Source organism: Trachemys scripta, chromosome 6 (assembly GCF_013100865.1).
Source record: "Trachemys scripta elegans isolate TJP31775 chromosome 6, CAS_Tse_1.0, whole genome shotgun sequence".
Lineage (NCBI taxonomy): Eukaryota > Metazoa > Chordata > Testudines > Emydidae > Trachemys > Trachemys scripta.
This window is the reverse complement of record NC_048303.1, coordinates 106,185,117-106,209,682: the sequence shown is the minus strand read 5'-3', so window position 1 is coordinate 106,209,682 and position 24,566 is coordinate 106,185,117. Positions and strand designations below refer to the sequence as shown.

The 24,566-nt window shown below is 40.9% G+C and overlaps 1 protein-coding gene across 50 annotated transcripts in view; it reads right to left on the bottom strand.

Annotated features, from left to right (window-relative positions):
* The window catches only part of PTPRD (protein tyrosine phosphatase receptor type D), a 601,896-nt gene that overhangs the window by 121,561 nt on the left and 455,769 nt on the right, over positions 1 to 24,566 (bottom strand). For 24 of the 50 annotated variants that reach the window (XM_034773574.1, XM_034773573.1, XM_034773577.1 and 21 more), the window contains 4 exons: positions 19,836 to 20,423; positions 19,300 to 19,400; positions 18,088 to 18,347; positions 6,096 to 6,186 (listed from right to left, as the gene is read on the bottom strand). In XM_034773574.1, coding sequence (XP_034629465.1) covers positions 6,096 to 6,186; positions 18,088 to 18,347; positions 19,300 to 19,400; positions 19,836 to 20,423 — 1,040 coding nt within the window. The remainder of the gene's footprint in view (positions 1 to 6,095; positions 6,187 to 18,087; positions 18,348 to 19,299; positions 19,401 to 19,835; positions 20,424 to 24,566) is intronic. The other 26 variants (XM_034773576.1, XM_034773578.1, XM_034773598.1 and 23 more) reach the window with 3 other exon arrangements.

Genomic DNA, 24,566 nt, shown 5'->3' with positions numbered 1-24,566 from the left:
CAGTTTTTTGATGCACTTATCACCCACAATTCCAACTGACGTCAATAAAAGTTTCAGATGCTCATCATCACTAAAATCGACCTCTAAACAACTTGTTCAAGGTCACACAGCACTTCAATGGAAGAGCCAGGAACTGAATCCTGGAGTCCTGACACCCAGACCACTTTCCATCATAACAGTTAAGCACCAGAACTTAACATACTCAACGGAGACATAAACTGTGTAGCCTGCCTTTCAAAATGTAAACTTCCTTTACCCCATTAAATATTTGCTCTGATGAACAAAGCCAAAATATACATCAGGGTATTTGGCAGTAAGATTAAATACTAGCTCATGTTTGTATGTTAACTAATAAATGAAATAAAGCCGACCTGGTAAAGCCACTGATTAATTACTTATTTAAATGGCCAAATGCTTATTCAATATCTTTTATCACATTGGATATACTGACATTAAGCAAATACTAATTTGACTCATTTAAAAATAGCCTGAAGTTTTCCTGCTTGACAAGTGATGACGGCTAAGAGTGTTCCCTCGTTTTTCACCCATGAAACTTATTCATTGTCCTATTTTAAAGTAAAAGCAATAGTCTCAGTCTCCAGCCTTATATTCTTCCAAGGTCACACAGTTATTTTGAGTTCTTCTGCTCCCAGACAAAATGAACAAAATGGGTAAGTTTTCACTACATTGTTAAGTGTAGGAGGCAAGTCTCCAGGGGAAAGTTACAGATCAGTAGCAAAGAGATTAAAATATAATTTCTAGTATATATTTTCATTTTTAAAATATGCTTAGTCGGGGAAGCTCTAGCTGAACCCACTTTTTCACTATTACACTGCAACTTAGATGGCATTTCTCTTTGCCATCCCCAAAATGGAACAAGTATTTCCTAATTATGCATCAAACAATCCAAAAGCACACAAAACAAGCAACCACTCCTTTCTCTGGGATATGACTTAAACTTAACTCGCTACTAAAACAAAGTTTGTTAACACTGATTAGCTGAACATGCCAGTTCATTAAAATTTTGAATCTCAAACGGGTTAAAATTAGAAATGGGCCCAAGATGCAAAATTTGGATACAAACTTCCTTAAAGGTTGGGGGTGTTTTGATACTGGGCTTTGCTCTGCTCCGTTACAAAGATCAGTATAGCGACCAGATATGGAGTTCAGACACAAGGCCTGATTCCCCATCGTGTTGCACAAGCTTTATGTTGGTGTAATTTTATTGATTTCAGTGGAGTTACACCAGCATAAAAACTAGTGTAATGGACCCCTCGATCTGAAAATGAACTTCCCAAGTATTTGAAGGTGTTTGGATCCTTGAAAAGGACATTGCTGTAAAATGACACTGTTGTACTTTAATCTTAGAAATAACTGTGGTGATTTTTGCACATTATCTTTTATTTAACGTGCATCCAGAATAATTTCCAGGTTACCCTCACTTGTGTACAAGTGAGGGCTGCAGTGGGTAATAGACCAATCTTGGCCTATTAATGGTGCTTTTATCTAGTTGTTTTTGAGGGCCACTCCCTTTTTAAGAAAAAAAAGCCCCGCCTTCTGATTGCTTCACATGTGCCAGTACTAGGTAGAGTCAGTGGCAGCAACAGGAGAGGGGAGCAGAGGCTGCCTGAACATTAGCCCTGGTTGCTGTTGCTTCTAACAGCAGCAGCTCAGAGCAGATCTGCTGAGGGAGGTTTTCTTTCGTGATGCCATATGCCCTCAAGGCATCTGCTAGTGGGATTCTAAGAAGCATTCACCCCCAAAAATATGTACATGCAGTGATGCCAGCCTGCTGAGCTTTCTATCACTCCCCCGAGGCCAGCCTTTCCACAGCTCTGCTCCCAGAGATGCTTTCATCAGCTGCTGGGAACACTCTGCTATTTCTCTCTCCCTTCCTAGCTTTATCTCAGAGTTTCATGGGCGAGAGGGGGCTGGGGAGGGGTAAACCAGGATAAACTCACTCCCAGCAGTGGATGAAAAACACCACTGAGAGAAAGCTTGGTTATATACCAGGCAGGCAGGGGAAGTTGAAGGCAGCTTGGCAACTGGCTTCAATATATACACATCCACCTCTCCACAGTCAGTTCCATTTGCCTGCCTCCTAACCTCAGGTCCAGCTCCTTCGGGTATTTGGGAGGGTAGAGAGTTTTTACTGATTGATGGTCCACAGACATCAGTATATTTATACAAAGGGAAGTAAGTATATGCTTCCAGCCACCCTTTAAGATGAAGAGTGAGATTTTCAAAGGAGTCACAGGGGACCGATCTCCACTGGAATTCAATGGGATTAGCTCACCTTACTCCTTCTACCACACCACCTTCGAAAATCCCAGCCAATTTTTTTGTTCCCCATCTTTCCAGTTCATACTATAATTATAATTTGAGTTTTAGACCTTTCATAAACCATTGCAAATCGGTGAATGTTGTTCAATCAAGGCCAGCTAAACTTAACTCTGTGTGTGAATGGAAATCTGGTTTACAAAATCTATTCCACATGACTGAATAGACCCCAGGTGCACCCTTGCTTTCATTCATATTTCAGATATAGGTGATGTCGTTGCCATATGTCATTAACATCACACTTATCCCCAGTGGTACTTTATAACAGGACTAGGTTGAAAAGCTTTGAATTCATTTAAGACTTAACATCTATTTCTGGGTTGTTGTTTTTTTCGTTATTCCTTGCAACAACAAAAATTCTCCTAAATAATACACCTCTACCTCGATATAACGCTGTCCTCGGAAGCCAAAAAATCTTACCGTGTTATAGGTGAAACCGCGTTATATCAAACTTGCTTTGATCTGCCGGAGTGCGCAGACCCTCCCCCCGGAGCACTGCTTTACCGCGTTATATCAGAATTCATGTTATATCAGGTCGCGTTATATCGGGGTAGAGGTGTATTTAAATCCAAATCATAACATCTGCCATTCCTATTGCTTTTACAAAGATGACATATTTACTCTGTGTCACCAAGTCTCATCATAACTAAATGTCTTTATGACTATATGCATTTTCCAAAATCTAATGGCCACAAACTAGCAAACAAGTCATGATTTCTCACCAAGCAAAATAATAGTTTACTCTGCTTGAATCAACTGCAAGAACCCAGGGTGAAATTCTGGTCCAGTTGAAGTCAATGGCAAAACACCCAATAACTTCAATGGAGTCTGAATTTCAACCCCAGTTTCCAGTACATTTTTTCTCCCTGGTACCTTTCAAACTCAGAATATCTGTCTAACTAGTGGCCTTGTCTTGCACCCTTGCTTTTCATCCTCCACTACCTCTGACTTCAATCAGAGCTGAGAGTGCATGACACCTTGTAGGTTCAGAACACTTAGATAAGTGTGGATACAGTCTTCTTGACTGGTAGATTATGGATTTACTACTCCAAAACCACCTGCTACTGAGGTCTCTTTTGCTAACCTATTTCTGTAAAGCATTTGGGGGTGTCTAGCATATTGAGTAACTCCCTGTGCAATATGTCCCAAACCTAGATATCTGAGAATGTAGTAGACAAAACCCAGAAATTCCCCTAGCTCACCTCCATAAAGACCTAATCATTTGTCAGTAGTTTGGTTTAGTGGTTTGGTGAGTTTTCTTCTCATAGGTGCATTTTACCCTTTATTTGTGTCACTGCTTACTCAGGTTGGTCAGGGAAAGACTACATAACAACAATATAAAGTTCTTATTTCCCCAGGTAGGGGAAAAAAACCCTTTAAGCATCAGAAATTGAACGAGAAAGCATGAAGTGCAGCCATTGCCAGCTTTTGATTTTCCTCCCCCTTCTCAGGAGTTACTGCATATATTGAAGGCAATTGTAAAAGATATATCAAGGGCTTTAGTTCTTTAACAGAAATAATTTTCATTTTCCAGTCAATGCATATCTTATTTCTTCCACCATTAATTCTACAATGTGGTCTCAATTATATCAGTAAAAAAGTAGGAAACAGCCCATCCTGACCCAAATATTTCTGAATTAATAAATGTTCTTTATCAAACTATTATACAGATTAATGCACCACAACTTACAGAATGATTAAAATGACCCTTTGTTATGGGAATCAGCAGCACAGACCCATAGAATTTTATTGCAACAAAGTTCAATGTCATCCTGCACCCACACTTATCTGTTGTTGTTGCTGAATCTGACTGTGGATTTTGGAGGTTAAAATTGGGCGGTAATAGTAAATCAATGTTCCATTACTGAATGGGTCTTTCCAGGGAAATTTTATTGTTTAACTACTTTTTATGTCATCTAGGACTGCGTCAAGGTGCTGATAGCCTTTACAACCAGCTCTTTTAAAGGAAAGACATTAATGGTTCAAGCAAGTGGTCTCTGTGTTTTGAATCCGATTCTGATCAAAACAGAAAGAAGACAATGCTGTAAACTGGTTAAAAACTGATTAAAATCAGGGGGGTAGGGATAGCTCAGTGGTTTGAGCATTGGCCTGCTAAACCCAGAGTTGTGAGTTCAATCCTTGAGGGGGCCACTTAGGGATCTGGGGCAAAATCAGCACTTGGTCCTGCTAGTGTAGGAAAGCAGCTGGACTCAATGACCTTTCAAGGTCCCTTCCAGTTTTAGGAGATAGGATATCTCCTTTAATTTAATTTAAAATAATGAAGAGTATTTCAGGCTTTAATTGTTTACTCAGGAGCAACCATGCCTTCCTTTGAATAACTTAGTAAGAACAACTAAGCCTTTTGCATTATTCTGATGAAGAATTACTATTTTCCTGCTGTTGCAGATAATTTTCTTTTCTGGTCACTGAAGCAATTAAAAACTCCCAATTATTGGACAAGGTTATTGAAAACACTTTCCAAATTGACCTACAATAGATGCCCAGAATGACGAATTACCTCTTGTTTTCCTTGCCCCTTGGAGTTGTCGGAGAAAAACACAGTTCTCACTTTTTGTTTAGGTACAGCAAGTCAGATGCTTTATTTCTCTCAGGTCACAGAGAACATATTTGGGTACTGGGGGTAGGGAAAAAGTGTAGTGACCACTTGCTGAATGAGCACTTCCTGTTGGCTGTTTTATGGAGAAGCAATGGCAACTCCATTACAGAATACTCTTTACCATGATTAAAGGAAAGGGGGAAAGTATATAGAGCTTGATCCAAAGCCTGCTGAATTCAATGGAAAGGCTCCAAATGACTTTAGTGGTCTTTGATTAAGTCCAAATTGGAGATTCTCTGTCATGAAGATGTGGGGATATTATTTGCACCAATTACAACACCAATGAGTGTGGCCTCAAGCCCTAGACAGATATAAAAATAATAATCATAATGATACCTCACTCTCGTACGGTGCTTTTCATCTAGAGATCCCAAAGCACTTCACAAAGGTGGTCAGGATCACTAACCCCAGTTTACAGACAGGGAAAATGAGGACAGATTAGATTAAGTTCAATGCAGACATAGAAGGAATCTACACTAGGCTGGCTAGAAGTAATACTAGCTCAAAAGAGATAAAGTATTTCGTTGTTGTTTTTCTGAAATGAAGCCACTATACTCTGTTTTTTGGAGTATGGCGCTTATATTGCTAATTGGTGACACACGGTTGTTTTCTCCTATGTGGTTTTTAATTTCGGAATACTGAGTACCACAAGAATAGAGAATACTGCAAACATTTCCTAATCATCAGTATTACAGTATGTCAGAAACAGGTAAAGAGACCACAAGGTAAGCCAAATGTTAAACAGCAGTGCAAATTGCAATTTAGCATTTGTTACATCCTTAGCAAACAGCCCACTAATGAACCAGACCTTTACTGCAGTTCATATCAGTGGTGATTAAGCTTTTGCTGACAACTCATTTCACCTTATGCACTTTTGCTTTGTGCTTTACAATAGGCAAAGAATAAAATATTAATGCCAACAAAGATCAGACAGTTTGTGTGCTTTATTGAAACTTAATGTCTTTAATGTCTTCTAATTTAAGTAATTAGATCTTTTTTTCTGCCCCCAGAGGGTAACACAATCCAAAGATAAAATATCCAGACAACTAAAGTCACTGAAATCAGTGCATTAGTGGGATGCAATCATTAAAATATTTTAATTACTGAAACAGAAACAGTCAAAATAGAAATACTGTACCTCATCTAATTCCATTTCATCCGGACTTTCCCATGGTTTGATAAACTTTCCATGAGACTTCTTCAAAGGCACAATTACTATATAATAACCTCTGTAAAGGAAGTAATAGATAACAATGAGGTCTATATCAAGTGAGTGGATAAGTCAAAAGGGTTGGATGTGAGCTTAAAGCCAACTTCTCTGGAGAGAGAGAACTGTGCTGAAATAAAGGCAGATTTTGTCCATGAAATGTTGCTACAATCTCCCAAATATAACTGCAAAAAGGTTCTTGTACACTACAGAGGCTCTTGCAAACAAACAGATGATAAATTCTAGTGTACAGCATTTGATAAACAAATGGCACTAATTACCTGCTTTTTCATCTAAACACATACATATTTATATGAAACTATAATTATAATATTTCATAATGCCTACATGGTTGACTGCAGTTTATTATCTCATTTTAAATGTAACAGGCATGGGATACTTGTGCCGTGCCAGCATTCTAAGAGTATGGAAACCAATACGCTGAAACTTATTACTGGATTTTTCAAGAGCCCATTTACCATCACACTTTCTCCCAATTTTCATGTATAATGGGAATGAGATGGTAACATAATGCATTTGTTGATCCTGCTACTATTATCATACTATAGTATTCTATAGATATAATACAAAACTGGTCAATAATATATAATAAGAAGTAAAAGGGTATCTATGGGGGGACTTATACATATAACTGAGAATTAAGAATACATTATATATCTATAATGGGTAAGTGTGTGTGTTTATATATATACACACACACACACACACACACCTCTACCCCGATATAACGCTGTCCTCAAGAGCCCAAAAATCTTACCGCATTATAGGTGAAACCGCATTATATCGAACCTGCTTTGATCTGCCGGAGTGCGCAGCCCGGCCCCCCCAGAGCGCTGCTTTACCTCATTATATCCGAATTTGTGTTATAACGGGTCACGTTATATCGGGGTAGAGGTGTATATATACACACTGAGACTTAAGACATTATACACACACATACCCTGAGAATTAAGACAACATTATAGATCTATAATAGATTTGTGTGTATATGTGTGTTATATAAAGTGACAATTAAGAACATATTTTATATATATATATATACATACACACATAATTAAGATTTAAGATAACATTTTATATATTAACACACAATGTCTTCTTAATTCTCATTGCATATATATATTATAAGACACACCTCCCCTTTATTTCTTACTATAAATTATTATTAACACGTTCTGTATCTGCCTAATATAGTTCATTATAGTGGAATAGGTAACCCTTCCATTTGACTTTCTTCACAGTCAGGACTTTAAAGCAAAATACACTCCCAATTTACTAGTCAAACATTCCCCTGAAAAACATCCTCTTCTCTTCTCCAATAGAGAATTTTCAGTAAATGACATTTTTCAGTATAATTGAGATGAGGCAGCATTTTTTTATTTTTTGTTCCCGGATTGTCCCCTTCTCATTTTCTCCCACCAAACCAGAGTATATGTCAAGCAGGTCTATCCTTTCATATTAGTGTGCAGAACTGAGGAAAGAGAGTGACAACAACAGATATTATATATTTTCTTAATATATTTGTCAAAAAAACACTTATTCTTTGTTTCAATAGCAGAGAGGATAGGGGAGAATAGTTGCCTTTCTTTGCCCTGATAATGACAGATCTCATATTTAAGGTGCCTCTGTGTCCTCCATTAGTGACTAGTAATAGAAGATAAGGCTGAAGGACCATGGACAATCTTCACCTATCCTGGCCTGCCATTTTTTATGGCTTATTATCCATTTTTTTTTCTGCCACAGTGGCTGTCTGTTCATTTCACTCATGGCTAGGAATACAGTTGAACAGCCTCCTCTGAAGCAATTAGTAAGAGAATCCATAACCATCCTTCTCCATGGTCCTATACAAAGAGCTCAGTCTAAACTAGCCTATGAAGTAACCTTCTCAACGGAGTTCCTTCAATCTGGATCTCCTTTTTGGCAGCACGTGAAAATACTCCTAGAGATAAAGGAGTTCTATGTTGTAACATGACTGCACTTTTTTATTACCATACAAAATGCTTAAATGTGTTAAAATTTCCTTTTTTTAAAAAATACCAAGGGCCTAATTTTCAAAGAGCATCCACAACTATAATTGATACCAAGAGGAACTGTAGGTACTCAGTTCTTTATGTACCACAGATCTGTGAATGCTATTTACCAATCCCAGCCCATACTAATTCTATCCTAGATTTGTAAAACAAAACATGTAGCACAGTGGTTCTCAAACTTCAGTACTGGTGACCCCTTTCACATAGCAAGCCTCTGAGTGTGACCCCTCCTTATAAATTAAAACACTTTTAAATATATTTAACACCATTATAAATGCTGGATGCAAAGAGGGGTTTGGGGTGGAGGTTGACAGCTCGCGACCCCCCATGTAATAACCTTGTGACCCCCTGAGGGGTCCCGACCCCCAGTTTGAGAACCCCTGATGTAGCATGACGAGAGGGGGCTGACTAAATCTCTTATCTCTTAAGCAGATCAATAAAATGGGGAAACAACCCTTTTTCTAGCAAACGCTATAGGCTCAGATTCTGCCAGCTTTACTTACATTGAGTGAAATCCTGGTTCTATTGAACTCATCAGCAAAACTTCCATTGACTTCAATTGGACCATAATTGCACCCAGTCAGCAGTACTGTACTCCCCAAATAGTCCCATTGATTAAATTGATTTCAGTGGAACTACTGGGAGAGGAAGATACTGCTCAACTTGAGTATAATCCTTGCAAAATCTGGGCCTTAATGCTGGATATGTATCTCCAAGCTTTTGTATTTATTTATTTCACATGCTTTCTTTGTTGTTTTAGCAGTGACCCAACATAAAAACCAGGATACATGGAATACAACAAGATCAAAGCTACCATTATAGTACATGTCTTCATAGAAAGAACTATAAAAGAGATCATATTAAGGTAAGACTGTGGAGACTATATAAGACATTAAAAATGCTGCAAATAAGATTTTCAGAAATAAATACGTAAGAAGACCAAATGGTCTTCACGTGTTCTCTTAAAAATGTATCATCTTATTTGATCCTTCAAAAAAGGATTGATGATCCCATTTCCTATTCTGCTAGCTGTGCCTGCCTTGCTGAAACAGGAGTTATATAAAAACTGAAGTACGAGTCGTAATAAATCCCTGGTTCCTGTGCAGCCTTAGTAGAACTGACTCATCTCTCAGAAATAATAATTCATTCAAATGGGAAGCAAGAAATTGAGGCTTAAACAAAGTAATTTTTACATTAAAGTAAAAGACAGATCAAGCAGCAAGTCAAACATTTCAGACACCTTTAGTCTGGATCACCTTGTGTATTGGATAAGTCTGTGAAACCATTTTTTGCCCTACCAAACACGATAAACTCCTGGTCATCATCACCACACCATTAAGAACAGTGCCAGTCAGAAGATTTTGAGGGAGGCTTAGTCAGATGACTTTTTGGGGATCTGCCAAATTTAACTCATTCATTCTATATGATAAAAGGGATTGTTCTTTGGGTCACCACACTTACTTGTAAGCAAAGGTATCAACTTTGAAAAAAAAATGTAAGGTGTGATTCTGCAAAGAAACCGGGGTCTTGAAGGCACTAGGCTCCATATCTGTTGGAGGGTTGTGTGTGCATTTGGCTTTACGCTGGCAATGACACAACTTTGCAAATGCTAACTGATTAATCATCACAATACCCTTTTGATGTAGAAAAGTATGTAGGCACCCTTTACTAGAGGAGCCTCCGAACTTTATTGGGAGTGTTCCAGGGGAAAAGCCTGTGTGCTGCAATCTAGCCTTAGAAACTACAACTCCCATGATGCCTTGAGGAAAGGTGGTGGGAGACTTCCTCGTGCAGGGGGAGCCGGTGGTGGACTTCATTTTGGGTAGGGTTACCATACGTCCGGATTTCCCCGGACATGTCCGGCTTTTTGGTGCTCAAATCCCCGTCCGGGGGAAATTTCCAAAGAGCCGGACATGTCCGGGGAAATAGGGAGGCATAAGCCAGGGTCCGCCCAGCACGATCCACTGGGTCCGCAGCGCAGCCCAGCTGCCCCAGCTACAATGCTCAGGCGGGGAACGGGGGGGGGCTCGGGCTTTCCTCGGGGGCGGGCACCCCCCGGCCACTGGGGGACCCTTCCTGTGGCCCCGTTGCCCCGCACAGCTTGGAACCCGGCGCCGCGGGAGCTGTTTCCCGTGGGGACAGACAGGCCGGGGAATGTGCTCGGCGGCAGAAAGGAAGCTGCGGCCGGGTCTGCAGGGACCCACGCTGCCGAGCGTCTGAAGCCCCCCAGCAGGCAGAGGTTGCCGGGTGAGCGGGGGAGCAGGGCAGGCGGGGGCATAGAGGCTGCAGGGGCGGGGGGTGCAGGGCGAGTGGGGAGCAGGGGTCTCAGAGGCTGCAGGGGTGGGGGGGTGCAGGGGCAGGGCAGGCGGGGGACACAGAGGCTGCAGGGGCGGGGGGTGCAGGGGCTGCAGGGCGAGTGGGGAGCACAGGTCACAGAGGCTGCAGGGCGAGTGGGGAGCAGGGATCACAGAGGCTGCAGAGGCAGGGGGGTGCAGGGGCTGCAGGGCGGGGGTCACAGAGGCTGCAGGGCAAGGGGGGGTGCAGAGGCTTCAGGGCAAGGGGGGAGCAGGGAAGCACTTAGCAACCCCCAACCAAGATCAGAGCGGGAGGGAGGAGGGGGAATGCAGGGTGCTCAGAGGAGGGGGCAGAGTTGGGGCAAGGGCTTTGGGGAAGGGGCGGGGTTGGGGCGGGACCGGGGGTAGGGAAGGGGTGGAGTTGGGGCAGGGCCAAGCCCCCGTGGAGTATCCTCTTTTTTCAGTGTTGAAATATGGTAACCCTAATTTTGGGAAGAGGAGTGAGATAGCTGCTGTGGAGCTCTGTCCATACCAGGAGCTGCTGCTGAGAGCCTACAAGGGCTTTGATTGAGCAGGGAGCTTTAAGGCTGTTGGTGGCGTCACTGGAGTCAGAGAAGAGACTGTTGCTGTGCCTAGAGCTGACTGAGGTGGGCCTGCAGTGAAGGAGCTGTGAGTAATCCCAACTCTTGTTTGGAAAGTACTTGCAAGGGAAGGGGCACAGCAGAGAGACTGAGTCTGAGGAGAGGCAGAGTGATCTTCCTACCGAACCAGGACCCAGAGCTGGATCCAACTCGAATCGGGTGGAGCCAACTCGAATTTCAGAGGAGTTGTGTAGTTTTTTGTCTTGGCTGGACTGATACACAGAAGCAACATAGTGCTGTCTCCAGCTGCAGATCTTCCAGCGCGCCCACGCAAGTAAGTGCCTAGGACTCTGAAATCCAGAGGAGTGTACACTCTGGGGTGGGGTGAATGGTGGCAGTGTAAATGCCAGTTACATGTTTCATTTATTACTGTATATTTGTTAATTGATTTTATTCAACTGCTCCTGTGGATTTAAATTAGTAATGACATTTAATCTTAGTCTGTTATATCCTGTTTCTTTAAGTTTTTAAGTAAATGAGTGTCAGCTCTAATTTAAATATATTGGATGTATATTATTTATAATTGGTATTTGAGTTAGACCAATGCCACAGGTTATTATTATTATTACTATTTGAAGGAGTTCATTCCTGGAGGTTCCCAAGGCACGCCATTGAGTGTGTACAGGGGCCAGCCAGGTGGAGGCACCACCAATTTTAAATTCCTTTAGGAGTAAAGGGACTGCAGCAGAGGGGTGGATAGAAGATTCCCACTTATTCAACATCACCATGGATCTCCATTAATGTCAACAACATCAGGCGGCCAGGCACACAGGTGAGTGTTGCCTACTCCTGAGTAACCCAGGGAAGAAACAGGGGTTACAATATTATTATCCCAAAATTATAATTGGGGGAACAGAGGCAGAAAAGATAAGGCCAAAGCTGTCACACTTAGGTGCCCAAAATTAGGCACCTGAATAAGTGACTGGAGAGTGCCCTCCATCCCTATTGCCTTCAGTAGGATGAGTGCTCAGCTCCTTTGAAAACCAGGCCACTTTTAGTCAGGTGTAGTTACATCTGAAAATTTTGGCCTAAGTGATTTGAACAAGGTCATATGGGGAGTCGGGGACAGAGCTTGGACTGAAATATAGGATTCCCTTGTTCACAGTACTGTTCTTAGGGTGACCAGACGTCCCGATAAAATTGGGACCATCCCGATTTTTAGCTGTTTGTCCCCACCGGCGGGTTTTTTTTTTTTTGCTCTGCCGGTATCAGGCAGCACTTGGTTTTTTTATTTATTTTTTTTGCTCTGCTGGCGTCACTCGGCATTTTTTTTTGCCCCCCTCCCCAGTGTCCCGATATTTTCTTCCTCTGATCTGGTCACCCTAGCTTTGCTTAATCCACTGGGATGCACCTTGCAACACCCCAACACCTCCAAAATAGCCTGGGTAACCATAAATTGTTCTGGAATCTCTCTAAAATTCAAACCAGATTTCATAGTTCCCAAAGTCCAGATTTGTGCAGAGAAAGGCCCCGAAAATTTTAGTTCATCCCTAGCAACCGATTCACATGTTCAGTGCTGTCTTTGCAAGGAAAAGGGCTAAAATCTTACTTTAATAAAAATAAAAGCTGAGATTTGCCTCTGGCTTTGCAGGCATGAAAGGCCAGCTCTACCTTCAATGCAGTGAGAGGGAAGTTTAGCACACTGTTTGAAATATAGTACAGGGAAAAAGAATAGCACTCCTCATATGCCCTTCCATACACCCTAATAGCTTCCCCCATTTCTTAGGAATATCTTAGGTCCATCATCCCTCTTCAGCCCTACTGGCACTTTAAGAAAAGTTGGAGAAGTGTAGTTTCTTAGCTATGATTTCCCTCTTATCATAGGCTACCGCTATTCACCTAATGGAATAAAATCAACTTCTTAAATCAATACATGCAGGTAGTCAGTTCAGATTACAGTGTTTATCCCTTTTTTCTATTGTAAGCCATTAGACGGCTACACACCTCTTCTTAATTTTGTTATTTTGAACAGATCTAACTGTATAGTTTTAAGTTACACATAAAATTTCATTATCCGATTTATTTTGAAATACACATTTTGTGTTTAGTCCAAATATTTGCCTTAACAATGTAGATTCCTTCAACCTGCCCAGCCACAACCTTAAGATGACTCCTAATTTCATGTGGTTAGTAATTACAGTTGTTAAAAAAGTGGTTTCCTCAAAATTAAGAGAAAACCAGCTGAGAGTACAACTTTGCACACTAATGTGTTCTGGCTGAGTATGTGAACAGGTTACTTGGGCTATCATGGATTAAATTTATCATATGCATTGACTATTGGAATGCCCCCATTAAATCATAACCACTCATTTCCCTTCTCATTTATGAATTTCTATCAAAGCATATAATGCAAGGTGAGTCTATCTTGTCTAACACTCTCTGTCATGCTTTCCAAGTGTCAGACTGCCACACACAACCTTGATTAGCCAATCACACTGCTGCACACACACTTTTAACACACACAAGTAATGTTAAAGTGGAGTACAGAAGTACACACAAGGTTGGTTGCAGAATGACACTGACTAGATCTATAAGGAATATCTATGCAGCACTGACAGTTATTGGGGGGAGCAATGCCATGTTAGTTGTGGTGTTGTTAGAACATTCACTGCGTAACCAGGGCTCCGGTAACATACAAAACAGACTAAATGGGTCAACAAAAGATGCAAAACACTTCAAGGGATTGCATAACTGTTTGTTTTCTTTGGGACTTAGGCCTTGCATAATTTCCCGCCTTTACTTGGGAGGGATTCATAAGCAGGCACAGCAACTTTCACTCAGAAATACTGTTTTTAGTAAGTACACAAATTTTGGCAAAATGCCAGAAATACCTTACCTGAAGCAGAAAGACACCCATTTAGTTCTGGATATGAACATTTTTGCACAGCTCTGTTACAATATCTACTCATTCCCATTATTAGACACTGAAGAATGAAAGTTATGTCCCCCAACATCTTTAACAAATTATGGTGTGTCTAAGAAATTGCCCCCATGTCCCATTAGTGTTAATTTAAAATGCACTACAGTAAAGCCATTAAACTCTTATCAGTTTTGCCTTTTGCCTAATTAACATTAATGCAGGATTCTCTATATTTAGTAATCCTACCATATTAGGATAGACAGTATCATGGTAGCGCAATGTTAATCACATACAAATGATAACTGTAAAATTTTAATGGTGATTACTGTACAAGATGGTTCTTCCCTTGCAGACACTACAACTATTATTATCTCCTTAAACTCTAAGAATTCACGTTATATTTAACAGATAGGGACTGCTTTTAAGCTTTAAACCATTTTATTGTATACAGCTTTGTTTCCCAATGAACATACTTTTCTCTCTCACGCAGGTCCCCAAGCCTAGTGAGGGTGCGTTTTTGTGGCTTCTGCAACGGGAGAGTGCCAAAAAGAACAGAAGAGACTGGGTTCCACAAGACATCCAGTCCCCTCAGTACATCCAGGGTAGGTTGGACGTCTTGTGGGATTTGGCACGAGATTTGGAGCCATGATAGGAGCCCTGTGCTGAGGGCCACTTCTTGTTTGTTAGTTACCAGCCATCAGCCCCTCCTTCCTCCCTTATCTAGGTTGCTGAGGGCTAAGCTAGTAAGCACTTTGTGGCTGAGGGCCAGGCTAGTACCTGCTTTTTTCCCCATACCACAGTCTGACCAAGGTTGTTTGGGTTTTTCACCTTCCTCGCAGCAAAACCTAGGGGTTGGGTTTTGAGCAAGCAGAGGGCTGGGATTCTCACCCTCCTGGAGGTCACAGTTTGAACTTAAGTGAGAGTCATTTAGTTGGCACAACTTTTGGCATTTGCCCAGTGCAGGAACTTGCTGATATAGGCTCCAGATCCAAAGTTGTAACATAGTGGGCATCCCAAGGATGTCTCCTTATGAGATGGGGGCATTGGGTCTTACCCCGTGGGAGCAAATGTGAACCAGGGGCCGGGACACTATGCCAGGGCACCGCCCTGCTGATGTGCTTGATGGCGGTGCTCTCTGGGGATGGAGATCCCTTCTCGCTTCAACCCTCAGAAGTGGGAGCAAGAGAGGCCGTCCAGGCTACCTCCTAGTGTGATGATTGGCTCCCTCTGTGGTGGGATCCCCCCAAAACTGGCAAAGAATCAATGGGCTGCAAGTGACTGCACTGTTCTGTCCCCTGATGGAAAACTTGGCTGCAATTTGGCTAATGAAGTTGCAGCCTGGTTAAAACCCATACTACATGTCCTTGCCTTCTTCTGTGTGGTGAACACACCAACGGGGGCTTATTCTCCCAGCAAATACCTATGCAATCCAAGGGGAGCTACATGTTCAGAATCATAGAATATCAGGGTTGGAAGGGACATCAGGAGGTCATCTAGTCCAACCCCCTGCTCAAAGCAGGACCAATTCCCAACTAAATCATCCCAGCCAGGGCTTTGTCAAGCCTGACCTTAAAAACCTCTAAGGAAGGAGATGTCCACCCTCTCCCTAGGTAACCCATTCCAGTGCTTCATCACCCTCCTAGTGAAAAAGTTTTTCCTAATATCCAACCTAAACCGCCCCCACTGCAACTTGAGACCATTACTCCTACCATTAATGACAAGGTTAGACCTAATTCCTACCAATAGTCTTCCACTTTTTTAATTACTTGTGGGGAAAGTTATTGTCTCTTTCTCTGTTGCTGTCATCTGTTGCTACTGTTTTACTAAATATTCTTAGCTCTTTTCTCCCTATAATTGCCTTACATCATAAATCTTTTTGACTCATTCCATCTTCAGTCTTCCTTAGCTACATTTGTACTGACCATTTTTTCCTCAGTCTAATGAAAATGGCTAAATTTTTCACTTTTTCACCCTTTTAAAGTTTCAAAGTCATTCTTTTTCTGATCTCACCTGCCTTGAATGCCAGTGATAAAAAAGGGGAACAGCAGTGTACAAAGCATACAGTAAAAACCTACCAGAGAGAAGGCAGGTTGCATCCCCAACAATATTTAATGACTTGCTCATTTTCCTCCCCATTTCCTTCATATCACACATGGGAACCTTATAGAACAACAAGAATCACTGGAACCAGAGCAATAACACTTATTGATTATACCATGCTTCATGTTTTCCTGGCTATCTTTCTAATCCCTGCTGGCACTGTGCTGTCAGCTCTTTAGTACTATCTCTGTTGTTTAAGTCTTCACAGGACCATTTCTCCAAACATTTAAGCAGCCTCTGATAAATCTGGTAAACTCTTCTCCAAAACTGCCAGCAAACACTTCCCTATTTCCTTACTTGCCCCTGACTGCCAGAAGCTGGGATTGTACAACAGGGGATGGATCACCTGATAATAGCCCTGTTCTGTTCATTCCCTCTGAAGAAACTGGCTCTGAAGAATACTGGGCTAGATGGAGCATTGGTCTGACCCACTATGGCTGTTCTTATGTTCTTACCTGGATGTTACTGGTTTTAACTTCATTCTTACCTATATAATTAGTTCATTCAAAGTATTGTACCTGCAATAGCCTTTTAAGCCTCCGCTAGTCCATGCAGTGACTGTGGCTTGATATTGCAAGTTGCTTCAGTGGGAATTGGTGGCACCAGGGCTGGCTCCAGGCACCAGCCAACCAAGCTTGTGCTTAGGGTGGCACCTGGTAAGGGGTGGCCAATCTTGGAGTGGCGGGGGGCAGCGCAGCGCTTGGCGGGGGGGGTCCGGCGGCGCAGCGCCCCGGGGGGGGGGGGGGGGGGTGTTTGGCAGCGCAGTGCTCCGCGCGGGGGGGCAATGTTCAGCAGCGCGGCACTCCGCGCAGCGGGGTGGGAGCGGTTTGGCAGCTCGGCGGGGTGTTCGGCAGCACTCGGCAGGCGTTCAGCAGCTCGACGGGGGGAGTTAGGCAGTGCGGCGGGGGCTGTTCGGCGGTGCAGCGCTCGGTGGTGGGGGGTTCGGCGGCGCGACACTCGGGGGGGGGGTTTCGGCGGGGGGCTGCGGGGGGGGGGGTGTTACGGCGGGTGGCGCTTTTTTTTGTTGCTTGGGGCGGCAAAATGTTAGAGCCGGTCCTGGGTGCCACAAATGTAACTGAAGGCATAAGCTGGCCTGCAACATCTTTATTACTTGTAACGATTCATGATAAGGACAGTTTCAGTTTGCAGGGATAACCGTGAAATAAAAATACATCATTTTACTTCTAAACTGAAAGTGAGCACCTTTGATCTAGAAAATACTATGAGACAATAAACACATAACCGAAAATGCCATTTTTACATAATCAGAGTCAAATTGCACTTTAATACTTAGAAAACAAAATCCTGAGGGTGGTTGATAAAACTATTTTTTGATGGCAAATTGGATTTTTGACTAAATGAAAATTTCTGCAGAAAATTTCAGCTTTTTATCAAAAAACAAACAAACAAACAAACAAACAAACCAGGAAGCTCTTGGCTGAAAACTTTCTGTCTGAAAACTTTTTTTTTTTTTTTGGTTTTTCAATGAAAAGAGGGGATTTTTTTTTTGTCTTTGTCCAAAATTTCCAAAAGGAAAAATTTATCTTTTATGACCAGCTCTACAAAATCCCTTTTCTAGGTTGTGTCATGGTATCAAAAGGAAATGATGGTTTAAACTGCTGACTTGAGACCATAATGGTGCTGAACTGTTAGATCCATAACAGGGGATTCAGTTACAGACTTGTATTCCCATAATTTCTACCTATGATGTTTTCGTTAACCATGCCAATCAGATTCCAGGAGAGCCTAAAACTATTAGATTGTTATTCTGTGTTTGTATATCACCTATGTGAATGATCCAAGACTAGGGCTCCTGGGCACTATGGTAATACAAATAAATAATAAACAACAACAATAATAATAATAGATGAAAAATTCACTGAAATATTCCATTTTATACCTTTTGGGGATTAACAAGAGTTAATTTTGGGATATAGGAAACTTGCCATTCTCATCAACTGCAGAACCTTTACTCACTTTATATTCTCATTTGCAGGTACTTCAGGAAGTTCCACAGTTATCATCCCGTCTAAGTTGGTCTTCCCAATGAAGACTGGCTTGGTGCGCAGTACATCTGGTGCAGTCTTTGCTGTAACCCTATGCTGAAGACCTCCAGCACTGTTTCCCCTATTCGTCAGAACAAAGGAATACGATGTCTCCGGCTTCAAGTTAGTGATAAGTTTCTGAGTGGCTCGACCATCCACCTCAACCACCATTTTCCCATCATCATAAAGGATCTATATAGATACAAAAATTCAAGGCCTTTTAGTCATTGGGAGAAAAAAAGTTGTTAAATGATTGGTATTGATACACTGAAAACATAAATGAACCCAGCCATAAATTTAAAATGGTAATCGGCAGCATTTTATGGTCAAAAATGTTATTGACAACAGCATGTCAATCTAATTCTCTTTTTCAAGCAAAAATAATTATTTAAAATAAAGTGTCCTCTACTACAATGTACATGGTAATAGAGATGTATTTGTTAACATGTTTAAAATTCTTATGATGCTGATACAAATGAGCTGAGTGTTTAACATGCTGTTTACATCAAGGCTGTTCTGCAGACTTGCGTTTACTGTAGATCTACCCATCCTTAAAGATTCCTTGTTTTTTTAACCAGTTTTCGTATTCACAAAAGTTCATAACATACTGCTCTTTGCTGACCTTTCCCAGTGGTGAGCAATAAATGCTTACATGGTGCAGAAGAAATTATAGGCAAGGCTGCAACTTACAAAAATCTGTCTGACTGTATTATAAATAATTGGAATGCAAGAGTTAGAAACCAGATAGGTTTCTTTTTTTAAAGAACAGGTCAGAGGACTAAAGAAGATCACATTCTGTTACATACAATACAGAGCAGAAGCATTAAAAGAAAATTAATATTTTTAATTCCTCTGTTTAGGAAGACCTGTTGCACTGCATTATAAACAAACAAAGAGTTCACAGCATGTGTAATATCTAATATCAGTCAAAGTTTGGAATGCTGCCACTGCACTAATGCTAAGGTGGAAAGTTCACATTGCCGAAGGACTGATTTTAACTGCTTGGGTCAATACTGCTGATTAGCATACACTTTTAAATATAGCAGAACCAAAAAAAATCCACCTGCTCAATAAACTGCTTAAGCAGCTGAACTATATCCTCCAATTTTATCCTTGATGTCTTACAAATTAGAAAACAACTTACTTTGAAAGGCATGGCAGAATTGTAATTCTCTGGAATCTCCCAAGACAGTAATACTGACGTCTTCATTACTGTTTTTACATGAAAATTTTTTGCAAACACTGCTGGAAAAGGAAAAATAATGTATTTAAACTACATCTTGAACCTTAGCTCCTATCGCTTTTCTGCCACTACCAATAAGCTGGGGCTATTAGCTTTCCATTAAGGATAAAAAGAATAGAAATGCAAATCTCTGACTTGCTTAAGACAATCATTTTAATACCTCATTCTTACGAAGTTCATTCATCTAATACCATCTCTGTATGTTAGATTTTTCCTTACCTGAAAATACTGTGCAGATGTTAGCCAGACTTGCTTGACATGGGGTAACTGGATTCTAAGGTATCCAAAACATATTAAGATTTACATACTTTACCTTTTGTGTTGGTTGAACCTATTTACATGAATGGGCGGGTCAGTTTATTTACAGCTTCAAAAACACTGATATCCAAAGACCGACATTCCTTTAAAGGACAACGCCATAAGCAGACAAATCCTACCTTGATCCACGGGCAGTGTCCTGAACTGGACACTTGGACTATATGGACCAGGCCCTTTGCTCGTATGGGCACGTACTTTTACATCATATGTAGTATCTGGTTTTAAGCCAGAAAGTGTCATAGTGGTATCGGCGGGAACAATGGGGAACTCAATTGGGTGGTGTGCAACATTGATATCTCTGTACAGCAGGGTGTATTTGGTGATAATGCCATTTCGCTCTGCTAAGACTGGTGGCTGCCAAGTTAATTGGACCGACGTAGAGGTGGAGCTTTCTGAATGGAGGTTCTGAGGGAATCCATTGGGTACCTCTTCTGGAATAGAAATCTCTTTCACCATCTCCTCCCCATAGCCCACTTTATTTCTAGCTGAAAGCCTGAAGAGATAAGAAGCTCCTTTGTGAATGTCTGTGGCTGTGAAGTGGTCTTCTTTCTCCAAGAACTCCAGCGTTGTAAACATATCCAAGTCTTTGCGGCCAAACTTCAGGCGGTAACCCTGCAGGGGGCCAAAGGTATCGACAGGAGGGTGCCACTGAATAAGAGCCGTGTTCATCTGTGTGTGGCTAATCACAAGCCGAGGTTTTCCTGGAACTGTAGCACAATGTTATTTAATGATGATAAATATAAACGGAAATGTGCATTTAATTCTTGAGGCTTTTTAAATAGGAATACAGCTGTATTTGCTTTTCCCTCACTCTTTGTTCCTCAAATAACTATCTTATAAAAGTTCAGAAATAACCTCTTTCTTCTGCACTATTCAGTCACACAGTATAATAGACTTGGATAGCTAAGCTAGCCATTATTTGTTGTTCCCCCCACCCATTTTCCAAATACAGAGAAAAGTATGAACATTCAGGGACACAGAACGTATGAACACAAGTGAGGTAAAACTTCCAAACAGCTACTACCCATCTTTGCTTACAAGTACTCGCTTGTGAAAAGGAGTGTTGTCATAAGCATTCATTAATTTAATCCAGGGGAAAACATTTCCATTTCTGTAAGTAAAAAAAAAAAATATGGAGAAATTACAGGTTTCTCACCATGCCTAACATATCTACTACCATTATTTTTTTTTGTGGGGCGGAGGGGAATACACCTACAATAGAAGGTAAGTCAGCTGGACCTTCTTAGCAATCTTAACACACCACCATTAGGAATCCTATCTACCTACCTTAGGTACTTATATGGCATCTGTCACTATAGTGTATCTGAGTGCCTTGCAGTCTTTTTTGTATTTATCCTATCAATGTCCCTGTGAGATTGGGAAGTACTATTATCCTCATTTTACAGACGGGGAACTGAGATACAGACAAACCAAGTGACTCGTCCAAGATCACACAGGAAGTCTATGGTGAAAAAGGTATTTAATCATGAGCTGCCCAAATCAGAGGCTGGTATCCTAGCCACTGCACTATTCTTCCTCCTAGGTCCTACTTATCAGACCTTCATTCACATGTGTTTGAACTCCATGTAGATTACACTGACCAGTTGCAAAGCTTGCCTCTCTTAAGCAGTTTATTATGTCTGAAATGTGCACGTAAACAGCTCACAATAGGAAAGTCAGCAGATGCACAAGAAAAAGATGAGGCTGACAGCTGGGGAGCAGATAAGGAGAAAATGGGGTTGATAAAAGCACTCAAAACTGCATTTAAGAGATGTAAAGATTATGGAAATGGGTACAATGTTATTGGACAATGATGTGGGATTATTAGCTTGCACTGATGCAAGTCTGACACTCCATGTTATGGACTGGATAAATGTAAAGGATAATTTGTGCTTACTGATCAAATTTTCACAACCAAAAAGACAATCTTTTCTTTAATCTTTTGAACTGTACATTTTATCTTTTCCCCAGAACTCCAGAAAATCAGTTAGTCATAATTAGAACTATTGATGATAATTCCAGAACAAGAACACCATTTCTTGGTGAAAATTCTGCAAATGATAAGCTCTTTTTTCATTACTCCTTTTGTAAGTCCTGGCCAATGTCTACAATATCATATGAATTTTGGTTTATTTTTATAGCCATTTACTACAGAGGCTTCATTTTTAAAGCCTAATTCTTGTCCAAATAGGATCCCAAACACTTTCTATGTTTTTCTGTAGTATAAAATGTATCTCTCTGATTAGTTCTGACCTTTCCCCACTGACGGATACGAGTCAGTTATGGAGCAGAGAAAAGACTGTGGATGCTCTCGTAGGCCATATTTTTCATTGTATTATAACTATTATTGAAGCCAATGGAGCATAAGCCCAGAGGAGAAGAGCCCACAAAAATAGAATAATAACTCATTCAGATTTTTAGATGACAGGTTGCGGGAAGCTGTCACTAAATTATTTATGCCATACATTGTTTTTACTCTTGTGGCAGCCCTCACATTTAAGACTGTTTCTTTTAAGTTTGATTGGTGGTGCCTATATAAAAGAAGCAAAAATTACAGCTAGTTCTCAAGCAGAATAGAAAAGCCAGCAACATTTGCCTAACCACTAAAAAAAGAATTAAAAAAATTAAAAATGCATCTATGTTGTCTAATGGCAAGAGCAATACATACCCATCATATCTTCATATGATACCACGTACTCTAGGGTTTCCTCTTCAGTTAATAATTCAATGATTTAAATAAAAATGAAAACTTTTTTCTAGTTTCTTTTTAATAGAAATCTTTAAGGCAAAATGTTCCTAAAAGTATCTAACTGTCATGACTTCTATTTATCATAGCCTCAATGGTGAAAATGCAGAATTTTGTCAGGTCTTTTGGGAACTACAGTTTCCCAGTGATTATATTGAACAATAGTGATTGCATCCAAAGAGGACTTCACCCAATAATATTTGAGTTCAGTAAGGTCTAAATAAAATTCATGTACCTATGAAGGGGACATTCTCTGAATTTCTAATGAATTGCATCTCCATAACCATCCAGCACGATGTCACAAACACCAAGTTACCTCACAACCATTACAAGATCAGAACAAGCTTTCTTTGGCTGAGCACAGCCTCAGAGCAGAACACTGACAACAGAAGCTTCTGGAAGGAGCCTTTAGCAACTTACCCAGGTACAGTGTCAGCTGCCGTACATCACATGAGCTGTACGACATCTTGTAAATTAACACCTCTTAGGAGCAAACCTTTTCAAAGGCAGGGGGGCACTTTTAAAGCTCTAGTTTCAATTGAGAAAGCATAACTGGGCACAGAAAAAACTTAGTCCAAACTGTATATTTCAACACAGCCAAGCATTTTGTTCTGCATTAAGATTTAATCTAAACAATTATGGACTTGTGTTGGCGTGATGAGATGCTGCACGTACTGCAACATAGGGTCCCCGAGAAGCAACAGCGCTGTCTCAAATTCGCCATTTACCTTATATAGTATATGATAATAAGGCTCAAATTTTATCAAGGCTTTTGGCTGGTAATATACCTGACTAATAAAAGTATTTTGATGACATCAGTGAATCAGGCCTGTTCAGAGTAAAGGTGCCATATTTAGTATGTCACCAAAACCACAAGGTAAAAGATATAATAGTCTGATATATACAACTGATAAGGTGTATTTTAATTTTCACAACATGTAAGTACTAAGCAGAATTGTGTGTCACTCTGATCCCCTGGCTTGTACTTATGGTGCTGGCAACTACTCACTCTGCTTTTACACTGTTGTGGTTACTCCTGTAGTGTCTCACCTCTGATAGGCTCCCATACAACCTGCTCTGTCTGAATTATATCCCTCATACTCCCTCGCGGTGGGGAGTGAAGCACCTTAGCCGTACTCTTAAGACTCAGGAGTGGCATTGATGGTGGCGGTGAAACAAATGACGCTTGCAGCACTGAGCCCCACGTGAGTTGGGGAATCACAGGATTATGGGTGAGAACAGAATGCTTACCACTGCATTTGGAGCAAGCCAAAGACCAACTAAAAGGTCCCTGTTAGGGGGAAATGGCAAGGGCAGTGATCTGCAGAATGAGTGTGAATTTGGACATTGAGAAAGAACTGCAGAAAGACTGAGTTACACAATGAAGTAAAAGAGGGAGCAGTGAGGAGGACAAAGCAAAAACAGAAAGGAAACTAAAGAACAAGGGGCCTGACAGGAGAGTGACTGTGAATATGGCAAGTGAAATTTGACTGGAAAATACTTCTAGTTCTCTTAGGGTGTCCAGACGTCCCGATTTTACAGTCCTGATATTTGGGGCTTTTTTTAATATGGGCTCCTCTTACCCCCATCCCGTCCCGATTTTTCACACTTGCTGTCTGGTTGTCCTAAGTTCTCTCCTGTATGTCAGTCCCTTGATAAAATAGTAACACTTTTTTGTTGCTGTATTGTAATTCATTTTAAACACTGGGGGCTAAATTCATCACTGGCATAAACAAGATGCACTGAAACTATTACTAAATATTTTAGATTGTGAACAACCACAGAAAACGATATCTATCTATCTATAGTGAGTATAATGACTCTGAGTGTACTTAGTTTATTTGATATATGTAGTTTTGTCTTAGCTATATATGGAAATATTTTGTAGTACATCAATAGAAGTACTGCATCATGTTCGATACAACGAATGAAATCTTAGTAATATGAGACCTCACTAGAGCAAGCTGTTGTCAAATCTTTCCAAAGAAGTGAAGAAAGATTGACAGCTTTTGTATGTAAATAATGAGGTATGCAGTTAGTGAAGTGTGCATTAGTAAAGTTCAGCTGCACTGCACTTTTGCAATTCATGATAAACTGTAAAATA